This window comes from Trichoderma atroviride, chromosome 2, assembly GCF_020647795.1.
Source record: "Trichoderma atroviride chromosome 2, complete sequence".
NCBI lineage: Eukaryota > Fungi > Ascomycota > Sordariomycetes > Hypocreales > Hypocreaceae > Trichoderma > Trichoderma atroviride.
Genome location: NC_089401.1, coordinates 3,063,618 through 3,083,231, shown reverse-complemented (window position 1 = coordinate 3,083,231; position 19,614 = coordinate 3,063,618). Strand labels below are relative to the sequence as shown.

Sequence of the window (19,614 nt, the reverse complement as noted above, 5' to 3'; positions counted from 1 at the left end):
GCAAGCCTTTAGCAACACGCTCGACTACTGCTGTCAATAAGCTATTCATGCCGTCGTATTGTCGTTTTAACGCGTCCAATTCGGTATCCACGCCAGGTCTAACTGAACAATACTTCTGGGACTTGGCGTCGTCAAAGTTGATGAATCTGTTGATCATGTCGCCTACCAGAGCTAGAGATACTGGGTCGATTCCGCCGATTATCTAGAGGGCTATTAGAACCGGCGCGCAAGATAAATCAAGATTCTTACCTTATTGATAATATCATTCTGGTCTGCATTGGAAGAGAACGCAATCACCACTTCTCTCAATTCAAGCGATTGAGATACGAATCTTCTTAGCGTACCCTATACACTAATACTGAACGCCTTGTGGGGAGACGGAGAGCTGATTCCCTTATGGAGATGAGCGATTGCATGCGCTACATTTTTCATTTTCCGTAGTATAGCAATAGCACGTTTTGTCGTTTCCTCATTACTGGGATGGAGGAGTAGTGCAATCGTTCGCTGCCTCTGGGAGAGGATGTTAAGATTCGACACTGGTCTAAGGAACATGTGACGCAAGTGAGTCCGACCTTGCGGTGTAGAGACCAGCGGATGGAATAAACCATAAACAGAGAGATTCTCCTTTTCAGCTGAACTTTTGGAATCGACACTCCAAGCGGGTCTATTTGGATGTGATTCGTGGCTGATGATTTGTAGGGAGAGTCTGGACTCTTCACTGACGAAAACATAGTCTGCCAAATTGAATAGCGTAATATATCTCACATCAAACATATATCCCGTGTTGGTATTGCTAGACGGGGATACGAGTGATCGCCGTCGGCGTAGGTATATGAGAATAGCACTTGCGCAGCCCATCTGTTTTTTTATTTGAGCACTCAACTGGGCACTGGATACCAAAAGGCTAGATACTTACGGATGTGACGTTGTCAAGGTCAGTTGAAGAGCTGCAACGGACCAACTTCATGCACTGAGAGTCTTGGCGGTCGCATTCCTGTAGAGCCTGGATACTGCTCTCAGTATAATGCCTCTCCACGTTGGCAGATGATGTATCGAGTGACATTAATTCTTCACAGGCCAATGTGTGTGAGAAGTCAGAGGGAGACACCAGGCGGGAACGAATTTCTAGGTCACGTTAATACGAAGAAATGGGAACGGACTGGCCATACGGGATATGGACTATGCCAAGAAATACTCACCTTTGTCACTCTTTTCAGCATGCTTCTCAATAAAGGCAAAGATTGATTCTGGGACTCGTCGTGAGACCAGAATAGTGGTTGGTTGCGCGTAGCTGAGAAATTGCTCGACCACATCTTCGCCCGCCATAGACATGTCAGTACCTATCTTCAAGGTGCCGTCTGCAGTGGAGAAGAGGCTGCATCCTAGGGTGCTCCGATCTTTGACATCGATGGCTAGGATCGACTCGCTGAAAGGAGGGAGCCCAGTTTCTTGATCAGACGTAGCACCTTCTGTGGCATCCATGTTGGAATACCTTGTTGGCGGCGGTTGTCCTAGAGTTGGAGAGCTGTAGATGCGTAAAGTGGAAAGCTTGGGTGCAGGTTACTAGTGGTGGAAGAAACGAAGTAGGGATAATGGCACCTTCCCCGTTTCGCTTGTCGATATACCAGTTATCAGATAGTACCTAGGCTGTATTGCCCAGATATAAAGCCATTGACATATATTAAATTGATATATATTATAGTATGTAATTAATCAAATTATCGTATTAAACGAAAACAAGCCTTTAATAAGACTTACGTCTATCCATCGCTATCATATGTGGTGCATTTGGCTGAAAATACTGCCGTCATCATTTAAGAGTTGATACTGTCTCGTCTTCTTCCACACGAATCGAGTGCTCTACGCCTAATGCTTGGACGGAGGCAAGCGCATTCGCTGGTGCGATTACGGCAAACCCACTATGGTAAAGTCAACGGCAAATTCAAACTCCGCGAACCAAGGAGACGTACTTGATGATAGTGTATGTATGTGTGATTTTACCTCCAGCTTTCAAGATACTGTCCTTCACCTGGTCCATGAAAGAGGCTGGAGTAGCTGGGTTATCGAACCAAATGATGGCTGACTTCTTCTGATCAACAGCAGAGCCTAACTGAAAAAGACTTAAAGCCGCGATAAACAACAGGCACCTCATATTGTCGTGGAAAGTAGTTCTTGCAGTTCTTGCAGTTCTTGCAGCAATAGGAGACAGCGAATGAATGTTGGAGCTGGATGTTGTATTGGTTGACGTTGGGAATGGGTCTCCTCTGCGGGTCAACTACCGAGATAAGTGGCGACTGGCTGCTGGACCCCTTGTACAGTGGCTACCGTCCCGTATGCGCCTAGGTGTGTTTCACTAGTCTGCCAATTGGTACATTCCTATTAAGATGTATATATTAAAAAACACAAAAAGTACCTAAATCAAAATATTAATACTAAATATAGGGTAAATAAATAGTGTAAATAGTATAATGTTTTTATAAATATAATATAAGGAATTACTTATATATTTAAATAAGTAAGTAAATTATTAAATTAGTAATATATTTAAAATATAATATATTAATTAATATTAACATACTTTATTAACATATGTTAAGTTAAATCATAATAAAAACATCTATTATATTCAATATTCATTTTTCTAATCTTATTAAGTAAAGAAAACACGTAATGTATTTTTCTATTAAGTATTAGTACTAGGTACTATGTACCTTTGTGGCTGTGAAGATGAAACTGTCGCGACACTAAGCGTACCTCCATCTCCATATAACATTTGACAAGTTGACGTATGACTATTCAATATAGGTTGCTATTAATAAATTCTATAGGTAAGAAGACCCTTTCAATTGAAAACCGAGTTGCGTCTCCTTTAATTCTTATCTGATATCGGTGTCTATAGTGACTGCTATTCAAGCTCACCCCCGCGAGGATGTTAGCTGTGAAGCTCTATCCGTGATGTCTAGTCCTTGCTACGATTATTACCTAGGTATATTGCCTTGAAAGCTAGGAAGGCTGTAACAATGTCCCCCGAGCTGCCAGACGACGGCAGCGCGCGCCCGTCGCCGATAGGTCTACACGCCACCAGTTCTCGGGATAACCAGTATGGGGTTGGCGGCTCCCAGCAACGACCCGGCGATGAATCCACGACCCAAACAACTGGCGAATCTGGACTGTCGTCCTACTGGCATACTTCGTACAGCTCTCCCCATGATCGCATTAGTTTCGAGTCTCATATAGACCCTACGGCACTGCAGGCAGCGCTACCTCCTGATATTCCTCCACCATTGACACAATCTCCACGCTTCCCTCCAGACTCCTATCACTCGTTCGATGGAGGGTCACAATATGTCGAAGAGTCGACGAATCCCTATTACGCAGATTCCGATAGAGTTCCACTCACAGCGGGAGTGCAACCGATTTCTGGCTCTCACCTTGGAGACGACCATGGCAGGGAGAGTTTTCAAACTGTCCGCGACCTCGATAGCAATCCAATCCGGGACCATGAAGGAAAGGGCCTTGGACACCGTTCTAATCTTGGCTATTCACCTGGTGGTCACCAAAGCTATGGCCTGACGCTAGATCCTGGCGATTTTCGCTTATCGCGGTCAGCTTCAACAGCTGGAGCTTTCCAGCGCGCCGGATCAATTGTGAGGGCCATGTCACAAAGAGTTGTGAATCTAAGTGGAGAGTCGGATGTTGCTGACCAGCGGTCCTCTCGCTATCACTCCCGGTCTCGCGACTCGTCAAGTGAAAGGCCGCTCAATCCAACACTATCAACGTATGCCGATGAGCCGTATTATTCTCGAGCAACTACATCTCCGGCAGAGAAAGCCGCTCAAAATACCTTCTTAACCACTGAAATCCCAACTCGATTACCTTCACCAGCTCGTCCAAAGGCTCCCAACCCCCTGAGAGGAAAGTCACTGGGGATATTCTCTCCAGAAAGTCGATTTAGATTATGGATGTGTGATTTACTTGTCAATCCCTACACGGAGCCTTTTATCCTTATCCTTATTGTTTCCCAAACGATTCTACTTGCCGTAGAATCCTGGCCAGATGTTTTCAGCCCGGGAAATGCGCGCCCCGAGCAATGGGGTAACAGACCAATAGATTGGACAATGCTGGCGCTCTTCATTATATTCACACTCGAGATCATGGCTAGGATTGTGGTATCTGGCTTCATATTGAATGCAGAGGAGTATAGCACCATTGATCGCAAGAGGGGCATCCGAGCAGCGGTTGCCGATCGATATAGATCTATTTTTCAACCACAGAGGCAAAGGTCTACTAAGAGAGTTCGGTCTGCCCAGCCTCAGGCCCCAGCATTCGCCCGTTCATTCACGACTTTGATGCAGGGGCAGCAAACTGGCCCCAAGACGGTTGAGGACCAGCAACGGTTCCAATTAGCACGCCGAGCCTTTTTGCGGCATTCATTCAATCGTCTAGATTTTGTTGCTGTGGTCTCTTTTTGGATTACCTTTGTGCTGGCTATGACTGGCACTGAGAACCGACACCACTTCTATCTCTTCCAAATGCTTAGTTGTCTCCGTATTCTGAGATTACTGGCTCTTACTCACGGCACTGCTGTAAGTACTAACATCTTTACGTTGACCTGGTGTGATGCCAAGCTTATACCACCTAGATTATCCTAAGAAGCTTGAAAAAGGCAGCCCCTCTCCTTGTCCGTGTAGCGTTTCTCATCAGCTTCTTCTGGCTCCTTTTTGCCATTATCGGTATACAGAGTTTTAAATCAAGTTTGAGTCGGCAGTGCGTTTGGTTGGATCCATTGGATCCGAGCAATCTAACGGCCTCTTTCACCAACAACATGCAATTTTGTGGTGGCTACTTGGATAACGCGACTGGAGCCACACTACCTTGGGTGAAATTCAGTGCTGCAGGATCTCTAGAAAACCTAGTCAAGGGCACTACCGAAGGAAAGGGATATTTGTGCCCCAGAGGCTCAATATGTCTACAACAAGACAACCCTTATAATGGGACAGTGAACTTTGACAACATCGTCCAGTCTCTCGAGCTGGTATTCGTCCTAATGAGTGCCAACACATTTTCCGACCTAATGTACTATACTATGAACTCAGATTATCCTCAGGCGGCTTTATTCTTTGGTGCTGCCATCATGATTATGATGTTGTGGTTGACCAACCTGCTTATAGCTGTCATCACCTCGTCATTTCAGGTCATTCGTGAAGAAAGCAAATCGAGTGCCTTTACTGTCGAAGCGGAACCGTCCGCCCAGCCACATACAGATGAGCGTAAACGAAAAGATTCACCTGCTCAGCACCTGTATAAGAAGACATCGCTGTTTTGGTTGCTTGTGGTGGCTTTCGCTTTACTTAGTGAGGCGTGCCGTAGCGCATCCATGTCCGATTCCCGGAGAAGATATATCGATGCGGCTGAGATTGTTGCCACTATACTACTTGATATTGAAATCATCATACGAATTGTGGCCTATTGGAGCGTGTTCCATCGAAGTTGGCAGAATATCTTTGACCTGGCTTTGGCTATAATCGATTCCGTTATCCTCATACCAGCAATCCACAACTCCCGCGTGTATGCCTGGCTGACTGTCTTTCAAGTTCTTCGAGCGTACCGACTTGTTTTGGCAATACCTGTGACGCGAAAGCTCATACTTTTGGTGCTTGGCAGTGCGGCCGGTATTGGCAATCTTATGCTATTTGTATTTTTAATGACCTTTTTGGTCGCAATCTTGGCCGCACAGCTGTTCAGAGGACAAATACCTGTTTATGACGATGGAGAACTAAATCGCATCTCATTCAACACCATGTTCAACTCTTTTCTCGGCATGTATCAGATACTCTCCAGCGAGAACTGGACCGCCATTCTATACTCTGTCACTTCTTATACAAAAGCGCTGAAAACCGCTTGGATCGGAGCGATATTCCTGATAGGGTGGTTTATCTTGGCATTCTTTATCTTGATTAACATGTTTATTGCTGTTATTCAAGAGAATTTTGACGTGTCGGAAGACGAGAAACGTTTAGAGCAAGTAAAGGCTTTTCTTCAGAGGAAGGAACTCGGGCGTACGTCCAACAACCTTACGCTTTCTACGATTTTCAGCTTTGGAAAATCTCGCCGACGCAAGGATCCGTTAGACTATGGCCCAGGCATGATGGAAATGCTTCTTAAAGACACTGTGGTGCAGGAGTTCTTAGACGATGAAGTGGCCGACCCTCTCCGTCTTCACCCAGAGCACAGAAATCGACCACAACGGAGTACCACAAATCTGATGGGAGACGGCAAGCCGGGTTTCTTGAAAAAGATATGGGCTCGGTTTAATAAGAGCGGACCTAATCCTTTCTACTCAAATCTTCGCTTCGACGGCCCCAATGGCACTTTGGATCCTCGGCAAATGGCCCGACAGGCAGTATCGGCAACGTCGGCTCGCCGGAAAGCTCAGCGAGATTATCTCGCTCAGAATCCTCGATACAATACATCGCTATACGTCTTCCCCCCCAACAGCCGCGTCCGACGCCTTTGCCAAAGTCTTGTAGGCCCAGCCAGGGGCCTCGAACGCTTCGACGGGGTTGAACCCAACAGGATCGCGTGGTACTCGATATCCGGCTTCATTTACGCGTCCGTGTTTGCAATGGTTGTTATAGCTTGCGTTACAACTCCGCTCTATCAGAAGGAATATCGAGAGCAGCATCCATCCACCGTGACTCAATGGTACATCTGGACAGACCTGGCCTTTGCTGTGATCTTTACCCTCGAAGCAGCCATCAAGATAATTGCAGATGGTCTTTTATGGACGCCCAATGCATTTCTACGCAGCTCGTGGGGCATAATTGACGCAGTTGTGTTAATAACCCTGTGGATCAATGTCGTAACATTGTTGATTGACGACGGTGGCATCTCGAGAGCGTTGGGTGCTTTCAAAGCACTTCGAGCGCTGCGGCTACTGAATGTGAGCGACAGCACGCGTGATACATTCCACTCACTGATTATCGTCGGATGGTGGAAACTTTTAGGCGTACGTACATATTTTATATCCGGTTACTTTTGTTGCAAGACTGCTAACATGATTCTAGGCTGCGTTTGTGTCTATATCTCTCTTGATCCCGTTTGCTATCTACGGCCTCAACCTATTTAATGGATTACTGGTATCTTGCAATGATTCTGGCGATAACATCTCTACCCTAACTCAGTGTTTTGGCGAATTCAACAGCACCCCTTATTCCAACGACTGGCCGATGTTAGCACCCAGAGTGGCATCAAATCCATACTTTGGCTTTGATGACTTTGGCTCGTCACTTTTCACGCTGTTCCAAATTGTCAGCCAAGAAGGGTGGGTGGACGTTTCATTCGCAGCTCAGGCGATTACAGGCCTTGGCATGCAGCCACAAGACCTAGCAAACCAGGGAAACGCAATGTTCTTTGTCGTTTTCAACCTCTTAGCCACTGTCTTCATTCTTACGCTCTTCATCTCCGTGTTCATGAGAAATTATACAGAGCAGACGGGAGTTGCGTTCCTCACGGCAGAGCAGCGATCATGGCTTGAGCTGCGAAAGCTCTTGCGTCATATCTCCCCATCAAAAAGCTCATACGACGATTCAGAGAATAAATGGAAAAAATGGTGCCACAAGAGGGCCATTGAAAAAAGAGGGAAATGGTACCAGGCGGTTACGGTTGTTCTGGTTTTGCATCTGCTCTTGCTGGTGGCAGAATTCAACAATGAGCCATCGTGGTGGACGACAACCCGAGAATACATATTCTTGCTCTTCATTCTGATTTACATTACCAACATCACGATTAGGATAGTAGGTCTGGGGTGGACGCGTTTTAGGCGGAGCTCTTGGGATCTCTACTCTCTAGTAGCTGTATCGGGTGCCTTTATTGCTACTCTTGCACTACTAATTGCAGACAGTGGAGCCGATACGTATGTGCAGCTTCACAAGATATTTTTGGTTGCCATCGTTCTCTTGCTGATTCCAAGGAACGATGCGCTGGATCAACTATTCAAGACGGCAGCAGCAAGTCTGCCGGTCATCAGCAACCTCTTGGCTACTTGGTTTGTTTTTTTCCTTGTCTTTGCCATCGCAATGACGCAGACCTTTAGCTTAACTCGCTTCGGTGATAATGAGGGAAGTTACATCAACTTTAGGACAGTTCCAATGGCTCTGATATTCTTATTCAGAATGAGTCTAGGAGAAGGATGGAATCAAATCATGGAAGATTACGCGGGGATTGAATCACCACTCTGCGTTGAGACTGACAACTTCTTCGACAGCGATTGCGGCAGCAAGCCATGGGCCAGATTCTTATTTATCGCTTGGAATATTGTCAGCATGTACATCTTTGTGAATCTGTTTGTTTCACTCATTTTCGAGAGTTTCAGCTATGTTTACCAGCGCTCGTCTGGCATGGCCGTTGTGGATCGCGATGAGATTCGACGCTTCAAGGAGGCCTGGCGGAGCGTAGACCCCGCCGGGACTGGCTACATCACAAAAGAGGCCTTTCCACGCCTCCTCGGTGAGCTTTCGGGAGTTTTCCAAATGCGGATATACGAAGCAGATGATTCTGTTCGGCAAATCTTGGAGGATGTGCGGGAAGATACAAGAATTTCTCGCCATACTTCCATCGTTTCGGTGGCTGCGCTCAACGACGTTGACATTAATCGGCTGAACGAAAGACTGTCCCAGCTGGACGTTGAGAAAGTCCGCAAACGGCGCCATCGATTTAATATATTCTACGAGGAAGTCCTCGTAAGCGCCGACCCCGACAAGGGAATTGCCTTTACCGATGTTTTAATGATACTTGCTCACTACAACATTATAAACGATAGCAAGAGTCTAAAGTGATTCTTACCATTAACCCTTGATACATTCGAAGAGGTTCAATTTACTAACGAATAATAGACTCGAAGAATTTTTGCGGCGCCGTGCGCGCCTGCAACGCGTTGATGAAGGGATACGACGGCGAATCGTACAGGGCTTCTTTGATACGCTGTAAGTGGCCGCAGCGACTATTTAGTATAAACATACTTGATGTCCACAGCAGTGAGCTGACTAGATTGGCTTAGATATTACTCGCGCAAGTTTAAAGAACACATGGAGCGAAAGAGAGCATCTCGCATGACAACAATCCCGCAGCTCAGAATCCCGGATATCTTCGTGGAGGATGACGAAGGCCTCATGCCCGGAGATGCCGAAGTGAAGATGCGCCAGCTTGGTGTTGATGCTGACGCGGACGAGCAAAGAAAGCTAAGCTGGCATGGCAATACGGCATCAGGCACCACTTCCCAAAGCCACCCCCTTGGGTTGCCGCGCTCGTCACTTTCGGCAAATGAGGAACCCAGGGGCTCTTCAACTTTCAGCTTCGAACTTGAGACACCTGATATCCAGGAAACGACAGCAGCAGAGCTTGAACGCCCGGCAGATAGTAGCAACCTGGCCTCGGTTCAGGACATGCTGGACGGCTCGGTATGGATTGATAGCATTCGACGCAGCACGACTTTACGCGCTACGGACAGAAGCTCCTATCGCTATGACGACTTACCCTAGATTTAGACCGGTTAGATTTTGTCTGCTAATTATATATTGAACGAATTGAATGAAATATCAAAGAATATGGTTGGGGCACAAAATATATCTGCAAGTGTATGTATTTAGTTTTGGCCAGTTGGTATGAATCTAATGCCATGACGCCTTTTGGGTACTCCTCCTCCTTTTCCTTTTTACCGTAACGCTTTTTTATATCTTTCTTCTTTATGCAGTTCTCATTTCCCATTTCCCATTACGCATTTATCGTGTGTTGTGGATGTCCAGGACAAGGATATCCTGAGCACCCACTCGCTTCAAGTCATCCATGACGAGCGCAATCTTCTTCTTCTCAACCATTGAGCTCACAGCAACCCAGCCATCATCCAGTGATGTGACTGTGGGAGCACGCTTTCCTGGTGTGATCTGCGTGGCCGCAGCGATGCTTGACCGCTCAATGTTGTATTGGCACAGAACATATCGCTGGGCAGTGATGACGCCGCGGATACGTGCCGCAATGAGGTCTACCAAGTCGGTGTTGGACGGTGAGCGCGACTTGATGAGGACAGCCACCGACTCGACAACGGTGTCGATGGCCTTGAGGCCCGCAGCCCTCATGGTCTCTCCTGATTCTGCGCAGAGTCAGTTGCCATGTTCATGCTTCTTCTTGACACTATAGAGACAAGTGCAGGCACCAAAGGAAGAGGAAAAAGAAGAAGCAACTTACCAACAAGATCCACGATGCCGTCGGCGACGCCCAGCGCACAAGCTGCCTCAACACTGCCGCTCAGCTCAATGATCTTGGTCCGCAGCTTCTGAGGCGCAGCTCCGCCTGCCTGTGCCTCCAGCTGGGCAAAGTACTCTTCAGTCAGGCTGACGAAACTCGTGCCAATTGTGCGGCCAATCAGGTCTGTGCCGGTGGCGTATTGTCCCTTCTCGGGGACCTGAACCTGCAGCTTGCACGCGCCAAACTCGAGGTCCATGACCATCTCGCTGCCCGAGACCGGCGACGAAGGATCCTCGCTGGCGGCGGCCTTGACGGCAGCATCGTGCTCCTTGACCTGGTCCCATCCCGTAATGCCAAGGTCGACGCGGCCCTGGCCGACAAACGTGGGGATGTCCGCCGCGGGCAGGAAAATGAGGGCGATGGGGAGGTTCTTGACAAGGGCGATGTCAAGGCGGTTCTCGCGGCGGAACTGGATATCGGCGCCCTCTAGAAGATTCAACGCAGCTGCGTTCAATCGGCCCTCTACGGTAGGAAAGACGAGCGGGCTGGTCAGCGACAATTACACTTGTTTGCGGGTTGATTGGATTCAGACACGGTTGGCAGGGTTGTGCGCGCAGCCAAAGACTAACTTTTTGGTACCGCAAAGAGCAGGCGTCCTTCGAGACTGCGGCAGGCAGTAGAATTAGCGAATTGCTTCACGTCACTTTCAAATACAAGCAGTAGAAGAAAGAAGAAAGGACAAAATAGAAGAACAAAAGAAGAAGAAAACGGGTTACAATGGCTGGCGTTGGCTTACCTGTTGACGAGATCCATGGTTGCGACGAAAGTTGACTACACAGGTGCAAATCGAAAGAAACAATATCGTCAATCGACACTTGAATATCGGAGAACGAAGTTGCAAAAGTAGTCGTAGAGCCAAGGTGGGACTCTCAAAGCTACGTCCGAGTCATAAGGGCCCAAGTCTCTCATTTAGCAGCTATCATATTCTTTTTTTTTCCTACTACCCAAAAGCGCTAGGAGTATTTTCTGCAGATATGACGAACGTTGGATTTTAAGCCTCCGGTTGCGGCGCGAATTAGGTTTTTTTTTTTTTTCTCTTTTTTTAAACCTCGCAGTGAGTGACAAAGGAAAAGCTGCTGATGCTGGTGCAATACTACACTTACTAAGTCGTCTTAGCAGTACAGGTAGGTCCTGGTTAGTGAGCCTAAATGAGGTAGGTAGGCAGCCTTGATAGCCTGATGTGTTTCGTGCCGGCACTGGCATTGGCTGCATTCCGCTGAGTCTGATGACATCTGTTAGCGGTATTTAGGCTATTGGCAGGCTATTTTAGCACAAGGCGACACGAGACGTGGCCGTCAAGTGCCATTGGTCAGGTGCTGCTGGAAACTACAATCGATATGGATGCTCGAACAGGGCGAGTAGTAGACGGCCATGCGATTAATAGTAACAACAACACTAATCATTCAACCACCTCAACGTGCAACGTGTATTACTTTGTATTTGAAATCAGTATTAAAGCCTATATACCGCAGGCGAACATACCTCGATTTATCCTCGCTTAGTGTTTATGTATATTGTGCCCCCTCCCCAGGAATATCGCGCCGTCTACTATGCCAGGTCTACATATTTTGATTTTAAAAAATAAAAATAAAAATAAAAAACAAGACGCCATACAGATGAAACGGCGACCTCGGTTAACTTGACCTGGAATTAGAGAGCCTCCCAAGCTATTAATGACGAGAAAAAAAAGGCAATAAAACAAACAATACCGGGAAGTCCCAGCTATAACATTTTTGCTGCAGCGCAGCGAGCTCTTCGCCATACCCATTCTACCATCCAATGTTCAAGAGAGAAAACAAAACAAATAAGAAAAGACAGATGCGCTGCGACTGGTTTCGCTCTGAAAGACGAAAATGAATATTTATATGGCACGCCGCGTGCTTCAGGTTGACATTCTACACAGTATAGCATGATAAAACTATACCCAAGTCAGAATGCCCAAAGTGAAGTGATTGCTCAAGAAATCGACAACTCTTCTATTGGGGTTAGCTTTCCCTAGCATCCTTTGCGTGTACTTAAAATGCAGGTCCCAAACCATTGCGCGATTGCCTCTTGCTGAAACGATTTCTTTTTGCCGGCGTGGGATCCTCGATGCTCGCCTGGCCTTTGGTCAAATGCCCACGTGCAGATCGATCGCTGGTTGAGAAGCCGTCAGAGCCATTCCCTCTGCCGACTAAAGTGCTGGAGGGCGTCGACACTGTTGAGGATATCTCGCCAAATGAGTTATCGGCTGTTAAAGTCTGGGACAGTGCCATGTCCCTGGCTCTCTCTAGGCTTTCGATCCACTCCTCAGCAAACGCTAGATCGCCTGTTGAGTTGGATGATGATTTGGTTTCCTCAAAGGTAAAATGTTGACCACCCTATAAAGGTTGTAAGTATCGTGACGAGTAGATATATGGGTACTCATGTATTCATATATATATGTGTGTACATATTCAAAATGCGGAAAGAAAAAGAAATGTCTGGGCAAACTTACCGTATCGAGACACCATACATGCTGGCCTTTAGCATCTTGATGGGTTTTCCACGTGGTGTCAGGAGCCAAAAGTGACAGCTCCTGCTTTGCTCTCTTTTCTTCACCTCCGGCTGGAGCTAGTAAAATGCGGCCGCTTGACGTGACCATTACAAGTCTCTGTCGTTTCTTTGTTGTACTTCCGCCAAAGAACCGAGCTAATTTCCTATGACCCTCATCGGATCCTTTGCCATGAGATCCGTTGGGTATTGGCGTAGAAACCACCATCAAATCCCCAAGCTTCAAAATCCGTTCGTTCGATTTTGTAAGCACAGGTGACCATTCAATGTCTAGCTGTGTCGGGGGTGGTAATTCTGTAATGATACGGGCAGGTCGGCTATTACCATTTGATGTACCACCGGGCGTATTGTTTGATGGCTGCGCTCGAGTATTTGAGCCAGCGTTTGCCGAGAAGTTGTTGAGTTGGATGATGTTTGGCTCTGGGGTTGGAGGGACGTAGGGCCTCAGTCGTGGAGCCTTGGACCTCCATAGAAATCTCCCAAACTGCTGGCCACTGAAGAACTCATGGTTCTTGATGTGCTCTATAGTCAGTCTCCTAGCAGGGTCAAGCACGAGCAATCGCTCGACCAAGTCTCGTGCCAGAGGAGGAAACCCCTGCGGAAACTCATATTCTAGATTGACAATCTTCTGGAAAGTCAAGTATTCGCTTCCAGCCTTGAAAGGCGGCCGCCCAGCCAGTAACTGGTAGATGATACAACCAAAAGCCCACAGGTCACTAGCCTTGCAAGCATTCTTGTGCGTGAGCAATTCAGGGCTTACATACTCGGCCGTTCCGACGAAAGAAGCGGCGCGGCCATCATCGCCGTTCCGACTATCCGAATCCAGCCCGTCGCCCCCATCGGCTTTTGTATCCTGAGCGGTTCGAGGGTCGGGAAGAAGCCTAGCAGTGCCGAAATCTGTGATCTTGACGTGCATTTGGTGGTCAAGCAGCACGTTCTCTGGCTTCAAGTCTCGATGTATAACGCCTCGGGAGTGCATGTAGTCTATTGCGTCGAGGATCTGAGCCCCGTAGTATCGTGTGCATTCGACATCAAAGGTGCCGGTTCTCTTCAGCACGCCTAGCAGCTCGCCGCCGTTGCATAAATCGAGCACATAGTAGAGCGATGTCTCGTCTTGAAACGTGTAGTAGAGACGGACAATGCCCGGATGCTCTGTTAGGCGGTTTAATGTGTTCTTTTCGATATTAACATACTTGATCTTCTTCTCCTTGATGATGTGTCTCTTTTCCAAAACCTTGATGGCGTATTCTTTGAGTGTTTGGCGGTCGGTTGCGAAATATACGGTACTGTATGAGCCCTCCCCAAGAATTCGGCCAAAGGAAAAATCTCGAACTCCTTTTTTGACCTGCCGAACGACAGGACGGCCGCTCTTGTCGAGCTCCCGGCGTACGCTGACGGCAGCTCCGCGGTCTTTCCACTCTTCGCTGGTTGTCGGAACAGGGGTATCTCCCGCAAAGCCCTGGGGCATGGTAGAGGAGACATCTCGCTGAGAGGGCTGTCGAGAAATCACGGACTGTGGTTCTTGATGGAAGTGAGGGTTCGACCTTTGGCTTGGAATGCGGCGGGGATATTGTGATGCTGGACCAGAGGACGCAAAGCCAGGCCCTGCTGCTGCCGCCGCCGCTGCTGCATCCGGGCCGTCTAGCCTCAGGCCGTCCGAGGAGTGTAGAATGCGCGGAGGCTGGGCATGAGGAACGTCCAGCTGACCATGGGCAGCTGGAGCGGGTGCTGGAGTTGGCTCAACAGGGCCAGCGCCGGGCACGACAAACGTTGGTGGTGCGGCCGGTCTCGAGTCGTCTTGGGCGGCGGGAGCATTGACAGCATCAGCGGAATCAGAGTCGTCCGGGTTGGCAATTCGTAGCCCTCCGAGCGCCTGGGAGAGGCTCAGGTCCCCATTCATCTTGACGGTCAAGGAGCACAAGATGCTCCTTGGGGATGGCGGGCGGACTCCCTATGAAACAGGGTGACGATAAACAAGTAGCCGCAGCCAGCACGGACGGCCGTGTGCTAACTCACTTCCAGCTGCTGGGTCCTATAATAATGGAGTGGGCTCAAGCCTCCCTTCATCTGGCGCATCACAGGTACTCTGAGCAGGTACGAGGTACCTAGCCGGTATTGGCCAGCGTCTTGAGCGAGTAAGGGATGCCCCCCCTGTACTTCAGGTACGGCACGGTACACACATTATACTAGCAGCCCGCCCCGATGCCTTGTGTAAAGTCAGCGAGGCGACTGACGCGTAAAAATACCTAGGCACTCCAAATTAACGAGCAGATTAATAGGTACTGTAGCATGCAAGCCCGACAAATACGAAGTACATAAATACATAGTAGGTACGCAGCACCCGGGGCATGTCTGGTATTATTTTGTTAGAAAACCTACTAGTAGATATGGATAGATGGAAGGAATTGAGATTGGTAGGTTTCCTCTCCAATATGCAAGGCCGCATGGATTCCATTTGCGCATTTGCCCAGTAGCTCGAGTCTATCAATCAATCTACACGTTGTTAGCTAGCATGCGCGTCCATGCCTGCAGCGAGCGTGCTGCTGCTACCGCCAAGTGATCCCGTCAAATGAGACTCGACACCCACTAACAATACCACTTGGCAAGTACAGTGTACCTCGGCACTATTATAGAACCTAATTTGTCTGTAGACCGCCGTATGACGAACATGACTTGTGCTATCGCTTATCTGAATAAATTGTTGAGAACAAAGGGACCAGACCCCTCCCTATAACATTGCTGCCTTCTGCCCCTAAAGATTCGCTTCCCTACTTTTGCGAACGCCATCTTCACGGGTTTCTCTTCAATACGGACGCCCTACCTTGTGTGATTTTGCAACGAAGTCGAATTCGAGAATACTCTTACAGAATGAAGGACCCTTTCTTTATTCCGCCGATACCATGGCTGTCTGAGCTGGTGCGGCCCTGGTGTGACCGCTTCGACCTCCCCTCGCTGCCAGACCACATCCACGAAGTCCTCCTGTCCGCCGTCTTCTACTCGCTCATCTTCTGGCCGATTTCACCGCTGCTGTCGAAATTAATAGCCCCTCAGCACTACTCGAAGCTGTCCCGAAGAAGACGACTGAACTGGGATGCACATGTTGTGTCGTTCATCCAGAGCACGCTGATCAACGTCATCGCCATTTGGGTCATGGTAGTAGATCAAGAGAGAAAGAGCATGAATTCTGAGGAGAGGATATGGGGCTATACTGGCGCTGCAGGCATGGTCCAGGCATTGGCAGCTGGTTATTTCGTATGGGATCTATACGTGACTAGCACTAATTTGGATGTCTTCGGGCTCGGGACTTTGGCGCACGCGATCGCAGCTCTGCTTGTCTACACACTTGGTTTTGTGCGTTTTGCCCTCAGTGACGGGGTGATTTATCTGACCCCACTGCTAACTTTCTCTGTAGCGACCTCTTGTGAACTACTATGGATGCGTCTTCATTCTATGGGAGCTATCCACGCCCTTCCTCAACATTCACTGGTTCTTTGACAAGGTCAACATGACGGGCTCTAGCGCACAGCTTTACAACGGCATTCTCCTGCTCTTCACCTTCTTCTCTGCCCGACTTATTTACGGCACCTACCAGTCCTTTTGCGTCTTCAGCGACATGTGGGCCGCCGTCAATGCCCACCCTACAAAGACATTCTCGCAATCGCTCGTCATGCAATACGCGACGTCGGAGTCCACTGTCCCGACTTGGCTTGCAGTATCATATCTGGCGTCAAACATCACTCTCAACACCCTAAACTTCTACTGGTTTATCATGATGATACGGGCTGTTCTCAAGCGATTTAAGCCAAATGAAGAGCATTCTAGCGCTACCGAGGTCGAAGGGGTCGAAGTCGACCTGTCTTTGATTGCTTCTGGCGTGTCTGTGGGCAAGGGGGCGCAACACCGGAAACAGGCAACGTCCTGAAGTTTGAGATGGATGATGATCTGCCTTGGTTAACCCATGGGTCTCATGATGTTGTCATTTAGAAGGATATAGAGCTTATGATTGGGCTACGCGGCGCAACAGTCAGGCGACCTAGGAGGTTGCCGGGTATAATGCTTTGCTAGTGCTATTTGCGGGGTTTATTTTAGTATCGGGGTTTAACTGCTATACAGGACATGACTTATTACTGTTTAACTGTTTCACGGTCATGTATGAATATAAACGACTTGAATTTTTCCTACGGGAGCATATTGGATTTGGACCTTTAATGTACAACCTATTCTTTCAATTACATGGTGGGTAACACGGGCTACAGGTAGGAGACCGGCAATATCTCGTACAGATAGGAGTTGGTCTGGCCAAACCCAATCTCTAAATTATAGCGGGTATCTGTGCTACTTGGCAGATCCTTCAAATAAATAAGTAGAAATGCTACTTCTTTGTACTAGTAGGCTGGTTATATATATTGCTGTCTTATATAAGCCCGCCTAGTATTATTCAGATGGCAGCGCGGTCTTATGTAATACATAATACTACTCCCTCGCAGCATCATCACCGCTAGCGGCACCTTTATAAGACCCAGCGGGCCAAGTTCCCACTAAAGCTTTTTCCCATCTCTATCACATCCATCATAGCGAGGCCACCTGGGGATCATCTCCGTCGGGCTCGCTATCCCGCTTATAGCTTAGGCGGCACACTAGAGTCCGGCACCCCTACCAGACTTGGAGGCTCTGTCTGTCACTTCATCCAGCGATCTCCACCGATGCTGGACCATCCGACTTGGACTTGGACGTCGTGAAATCATGAATTCCGCTTATGGCTCTGATGCGCCCCGGCAGGTGCCCATCGGCGGCCATGGTCCGACACTGGCAATGCCTCCCATTGCTCCGCCAAGCTCGGCCTCCAACTCGGCGGCTCTAGACCACCTCTATCATCATCACCAGCCGCAGCCGTCACTACGCCATCCACACAGTGCTGCCCATTCTCCCATCCAGAGCCAGGCTCCTCCACCACACCTTCATCCTCAGCCTCACCACTACCCGTATCACCAGCCGCCGCATCTAGACCGAGAACAGCAGCTGCCTCCTCTGCAAGCTCCCTACGACACGCATCTGCCGCCGCCGCCTCACTCACAGCATGTCCAGCACAATGCCTTGCCGCCACGGCCAGATCCATCCGAACCCAGCCACTCGAATCAACAACATTATGTTGGCGAACACAAGGATCAACCTCAGCGTCTCCTTGATCATCCGCATAGACCTCATGAATTATACACAAGCATGCCGGCCAGCACCTTGATTCATTCCGAAGCGCAACAAATGGGGACGGCGAACATGCTGATTCCCTTCTCAAAAGTAGACGAGGCGACAGGCCGCAGATATCAGTTGGTTGCCTCTATACTGTCATCATCCTCAGTGACTGGATCAAGCTAACATAGTCTTTAAGCCTTGATGTTGCCCAACAACCTCGACGAGCCCGCATGTGCGGCTTTGGAGACAAAGTAGCATTCCCCCTTCCAAAAAAAGCAGAATGCACTGTTTACAGACCACTAATGGCTCTGCAGGACCGACGACCAATAACACCACCTCCCTGTGTGCGGCTTGTCATCACCGACATAGCCACGGGAAAAGAGATAGACAGCAAGTACGTGTGGCTTGACGCGACTGAATTATCTTGCTCCTATATTGGGTCAACAATGCTAATCCGCTAACAGTGACATTGATTTTTCAATGTTTGTGCTCAATGTCGATCTCTGGAGCGAAGACGGCACACGAGAAGTCAATCTTGTTCGCTCGTCCACCAACAGCCCGTCAATATCCTCCACAGCACCATATGCATATATCGGCGAGAGTCCCCAGTCAGCCTATGGACAAAGCAGCCTTCCTCCGAGCCGGGACGCGGCTTACCCTCCGCCACAGAATGGGGGCTACGCCTCGGATTATCAGCCGCAGCCGAACTACACACAAGGTAATAATACCATCACTAAATATCTTCCATGAAGTATTCAAGGTTAATCAATCTCGTTGGAAATCATAGCCTCTTCAACATACCCCCCTGGCGGGTCATATGGCCCACCACAGCAGTATTTCCCACAGCACCAGTCCCAGACTTTCCGCTCAGACGCAGGGGCACAGGCGAGCGTTACATCTTTTAGAGGATATCTGCCAGATTCGACCTCCTTGACGAGAATGGCTGTGGTGGGTGGGCAGCCTCAGGGCATGTTCACACGAAACCTCATCGGAAGCTTAGCCGCAAGCGCTTTTCGATTAGCTGACACAGAGGAGCGTATAGGCATCTGGTTTGTCTTGCAAGATCTCAGTGTCCGAACAGAAGGCCCATTTCGGTGAGTCAATTCGAATCCATCCATACAAGTAGAGATGCTAACTGTCTGGGCAGCTTAAGATTCTCTTTTGTCAACGTTGCCGCACGCGGGGGAATGCCACAGAATGGCTCAAGAGTAAACACTGGAAGGGCTCCCATATTGGCGTCCTGCTTCAGCGAGGTGTTTAATGTTTATTCTGCCAAGAAATTTCCTGGGGTTTGCGAGAGTACGCCGTTGAGCAAGGCTTTTGCTGCGCAAGGAATTAAAATACCGATCAGAAAAGATGCGAATCTCAAGGGAGGAGATGGAGAAGACGACTACGGCGACTAGGCTTGCATTTATGCTATAAAGAGGCCTGTTGGCTTCATTAATACTGTTATCATAACTAAATGCGATGGTGGCAATGCAGAATGTTTAACATGAGAGGGATGAATGGGAAAAGACCAGCTTAGGATAGGACCTATGAATACTGACCATATATCTAGCATACTAGATTTTTCTTATTTTGGTGACATAT

General features: G+C 48.5%; 7 protein-coding genes across 7 annotated transcripts; 3 read left to right on the top strand and 4 right to left on the bottom strand.

The window, feature by feature from the left end:
- Positions 1–904: 904 nt before the first annotated feature.
- On the bottom strand, positions 905–1,482 carry TrAtP1_003828 (uncharacterized protein; the record flags this gene model as incomplete). Its single annotated transcript, XM_014088200.2, has 2 exons — positions 905–1,125; positions 1,200–1,482. The coding sequence occupies 2 exons, from the start codon at positions 1,480–1,482 to the stop codon at positions 905–907; spliced, it is 504 nt and encodes a 167-aa protein (XP_013943675.2).
- Positions 1,483–1,663: 181 nt separating this feature from the next.
- TrAtP1_003827 (uncharacterized protein) lies at positions 1,664–2,239 on the bottom strand. The gene is made up of 2 exons (XM_014088199.2): positions 1,971–2,239; positions 1,664–1,919 (listed from the first exon to the last, which is right to left on the bottom strand). Exons 1-2 carry the CDS (start codon positions 2,150–2,152, stop codon positions 1,811–1,813), a joined length of 291 nt encoding a protein of 96 aa, XP_013943674.1. The 5' UTR covers positions 2,153–2,239; the 3' UTR covers positions 1,664–1,810.
- A 529-nt stretch (positions 2,240–2,768) lies between these two features.
- TrAtP1_003826 (uncharacterized protein) lies at positions 2,769–9,605 on the top strand. The gene is made up of 6 exons (XM_014088198.2): positions 2,769–2,828; positions 2,900–4,586; positions 4,643–7,009; positions 7,068–8,833; positions 8,895–8,984; positions 9,059–9,605. The coding sequence occupies exons 2-6, from the start codon at positions 3,021–3,023 to the stop codon at positions 9,537–9,539; spliced, it is 6,270 nt and encodes a 2,089-aa protein (XP_013943673.1). The 5' UTR covers positions 2,769–2,828; positions 2,900–3,020; the 3' UTR covers positions 9,540–9,605.
- TrAtP1_003825 (uncharacterized protein) lies at positions 9,606–11,376 on the bottom strand. Its single transcript, XM_014088197.2, has 4 exons — positions 11,039–11,376; positions 10,872–10,906; positions 10,243–10,764; positions 9,606–10,147 (listed from the first exon to the last, which is right to left on the bottom strand). The coding sequence occupies exons 1-4, from the start codon at positions 11,053–11,055 to the stop codon at positions 9,780–9,782; spliced, it is 942 nt and encodes a 313-aa protein (XP_013943672.2). The 5' UTR covers positions 11,056–11,376; the 3' UTR covers positions 9,606–9,779.
- A 345-nt stretch (positions 11,377–11,721) lies between these two features.
- Positions 11,722–14,959, bottom strand: TrAtP1_003824 (uncharacterized protein). Its single transcript, XM_014088195.2, has 2 exons — positions 12,779–14,959; positions 11,722–12,662 (listed from the first exon to the last, which is right to left on the bottom strand). The coding sequence occupies exons 1-2, from the start codon at positions 14,732–14,734 to the stop codon at positions 12,318–12,320; spliced, it is 2,301 nt and encodes a 766-aa protein (XP_013943670.2). The 5' UTR covers positions 14,735–14,959; the 3' UTR covers positions 11,722–12,317.
- A 445-nt stretch (positions 14,960–15,404) lies between these two features.
- TrAtP1_003823 (uncharacterized protein) lies at positions 15,405–17,021 on the top strand. The gene is made up of 2 exons (XM_014088194.2): positions 15,405–16,185; positions 16,247–17,021. The coding sequence occupies exons 1-2, from the start codon at positions 15,703–15,705 to the stop codon at positions 16,754–16,756; spliced, it is 993 nt and encodes a 330-aa protein (XP_013943669.1). The 5' UTR covers positions 15,405–15,702; the 3' UTR covers positions 16,757–17,021.
- Positions 17,022–17,398: 377 nt separating this feature from the next.
- Positions 17,399–19,583, top strand: TrAtP1_003822 (uncharacterized protein). The gene is made up of 6 exons (XM_014088193.3): positions 17,399–18,158; positions 18,221–18,275; positions 18,339–18,418; positions 18,489–18,742; positions 18,812–19,118; positions 19,172–19,583. Exons 1-6 carry the CDS (start codon positions 17,578–17,580, stop codon positions 19,425–19,427), a joined length of 1,533 nt encoding a protein of 510 aa, XP_013943668.2. The 5' UTR covers positions 17,399–17,577; the 3' UTR covers positions 19,428–19,583.
- Positions 19,584–19,614: the final 31 nt, after the last annotated feature.

Excerpts from the sequence above, each read along its gene's own strand:
- TrAtP1_003827 (XM_014088199.2), bottom strand. The coding sequence starts at position 2,152 with ATGAGGTGCCTGTTGTTTATCGCGGCTTTAAGTCTTTTTCAGTTAGGC. Across the intron at positions 1,920-1,970 it reads CATACATACACTATCATCAA|TGGGTTTGCCGTAATCGCAC; the intron begins GTACGTCTCCTT and ends ACTTTACCATAG.
- TrAtP1_003826 (XM_014088198.2), top strand. The coding sequence starts at position 3,021 with ATGTCCCCCGAGCTGCCAGACGACGGCAGCGCGCGCCCGTCGCCGATA. Across the intron at positions 4,587-4,642 it reads CTCTTACTCACGGCACTGCT|ATTATCCTAAGAAGCTTGAA; the intron begins GTAAGTACTAAC and ends TATACCACCTAG. Across the intron at positions 7,010-7,067 it reads GATGGTGGAAACTTTTAGGC|GCTGCGTTTGTGTCTATATC; the intron begins GTACGTACATAT and ends ACATGATTCTAG.
- TrAtP1_003825 (XM_014088197.2), bottom strand. Across the intron at positions 10,765-10,871 it reads GCTCTTTGCGGTACCAAAAA|AGGGCCGATTGAACGCAGCT; the intron begins GTTAGTCTTTGG and ends TTCCTACCGTAG. Across the intron at positions 10,148-10,242 it reads CGGCATCGTGGATCTTGTTG|AATCAGGAGAGACCATGAGG; the intron begins GTAAGTTGCTTC and ends GACTCTGCGCAG.
- TrAtP1_003824 (XM_014088195.2), bottom strand. The coding sequence starts at position 14,734 with ATGAATGGGGACCTGAGCCTCTCCCAGGCGCTCGGAGGGCTACGAATT. Across the intron at positions 12,663-12,778 it reads ATGTATGGTGTCTCGATACG|GGTGGTCAACATTTTACCTT; the intron begins GTAAGTTTGCCC and ends CAACCTTTATAG.
- TrAtP1_003823 (XM_014088194.2), top strand. The coding sequence starts at position 15,703 with ATGAAGGACCCTTTCTTTATTCCGCCGATACCATGGCTGTCTGAGCTG. Across the intron at positions 16,186-16,246 it reads TTGTCTACACACTTGGTTTT|CGACCTCTTGTGAACTACTA; the intron begins GTGCGTTTTGCC and ends CTTTCTCTGTAG.
- TrAtP1_003822 (XM_014088193.3), top strand. The coding sequence starts at position 17,578 with ATGAATTCCGCTTATGGCTCTGATGCGCCCCGGCAGGTGCCCATCGGC. Across the intron at positions 18,276-18,338 it reads TGTGCGGCTTTGGAGACAAA|GACCGACGACCAATAACACC; the intron begins GTAGCATTCCCC and ends ATGGCTCTGCAG. Across the intron at positions 18,743-18,811 it reads GCAGCCGAACTACACACAAG|CCTCTTCAACATACCCCCCT; the intron begins GTAATAATACCA and ends TGGAAATCATAG.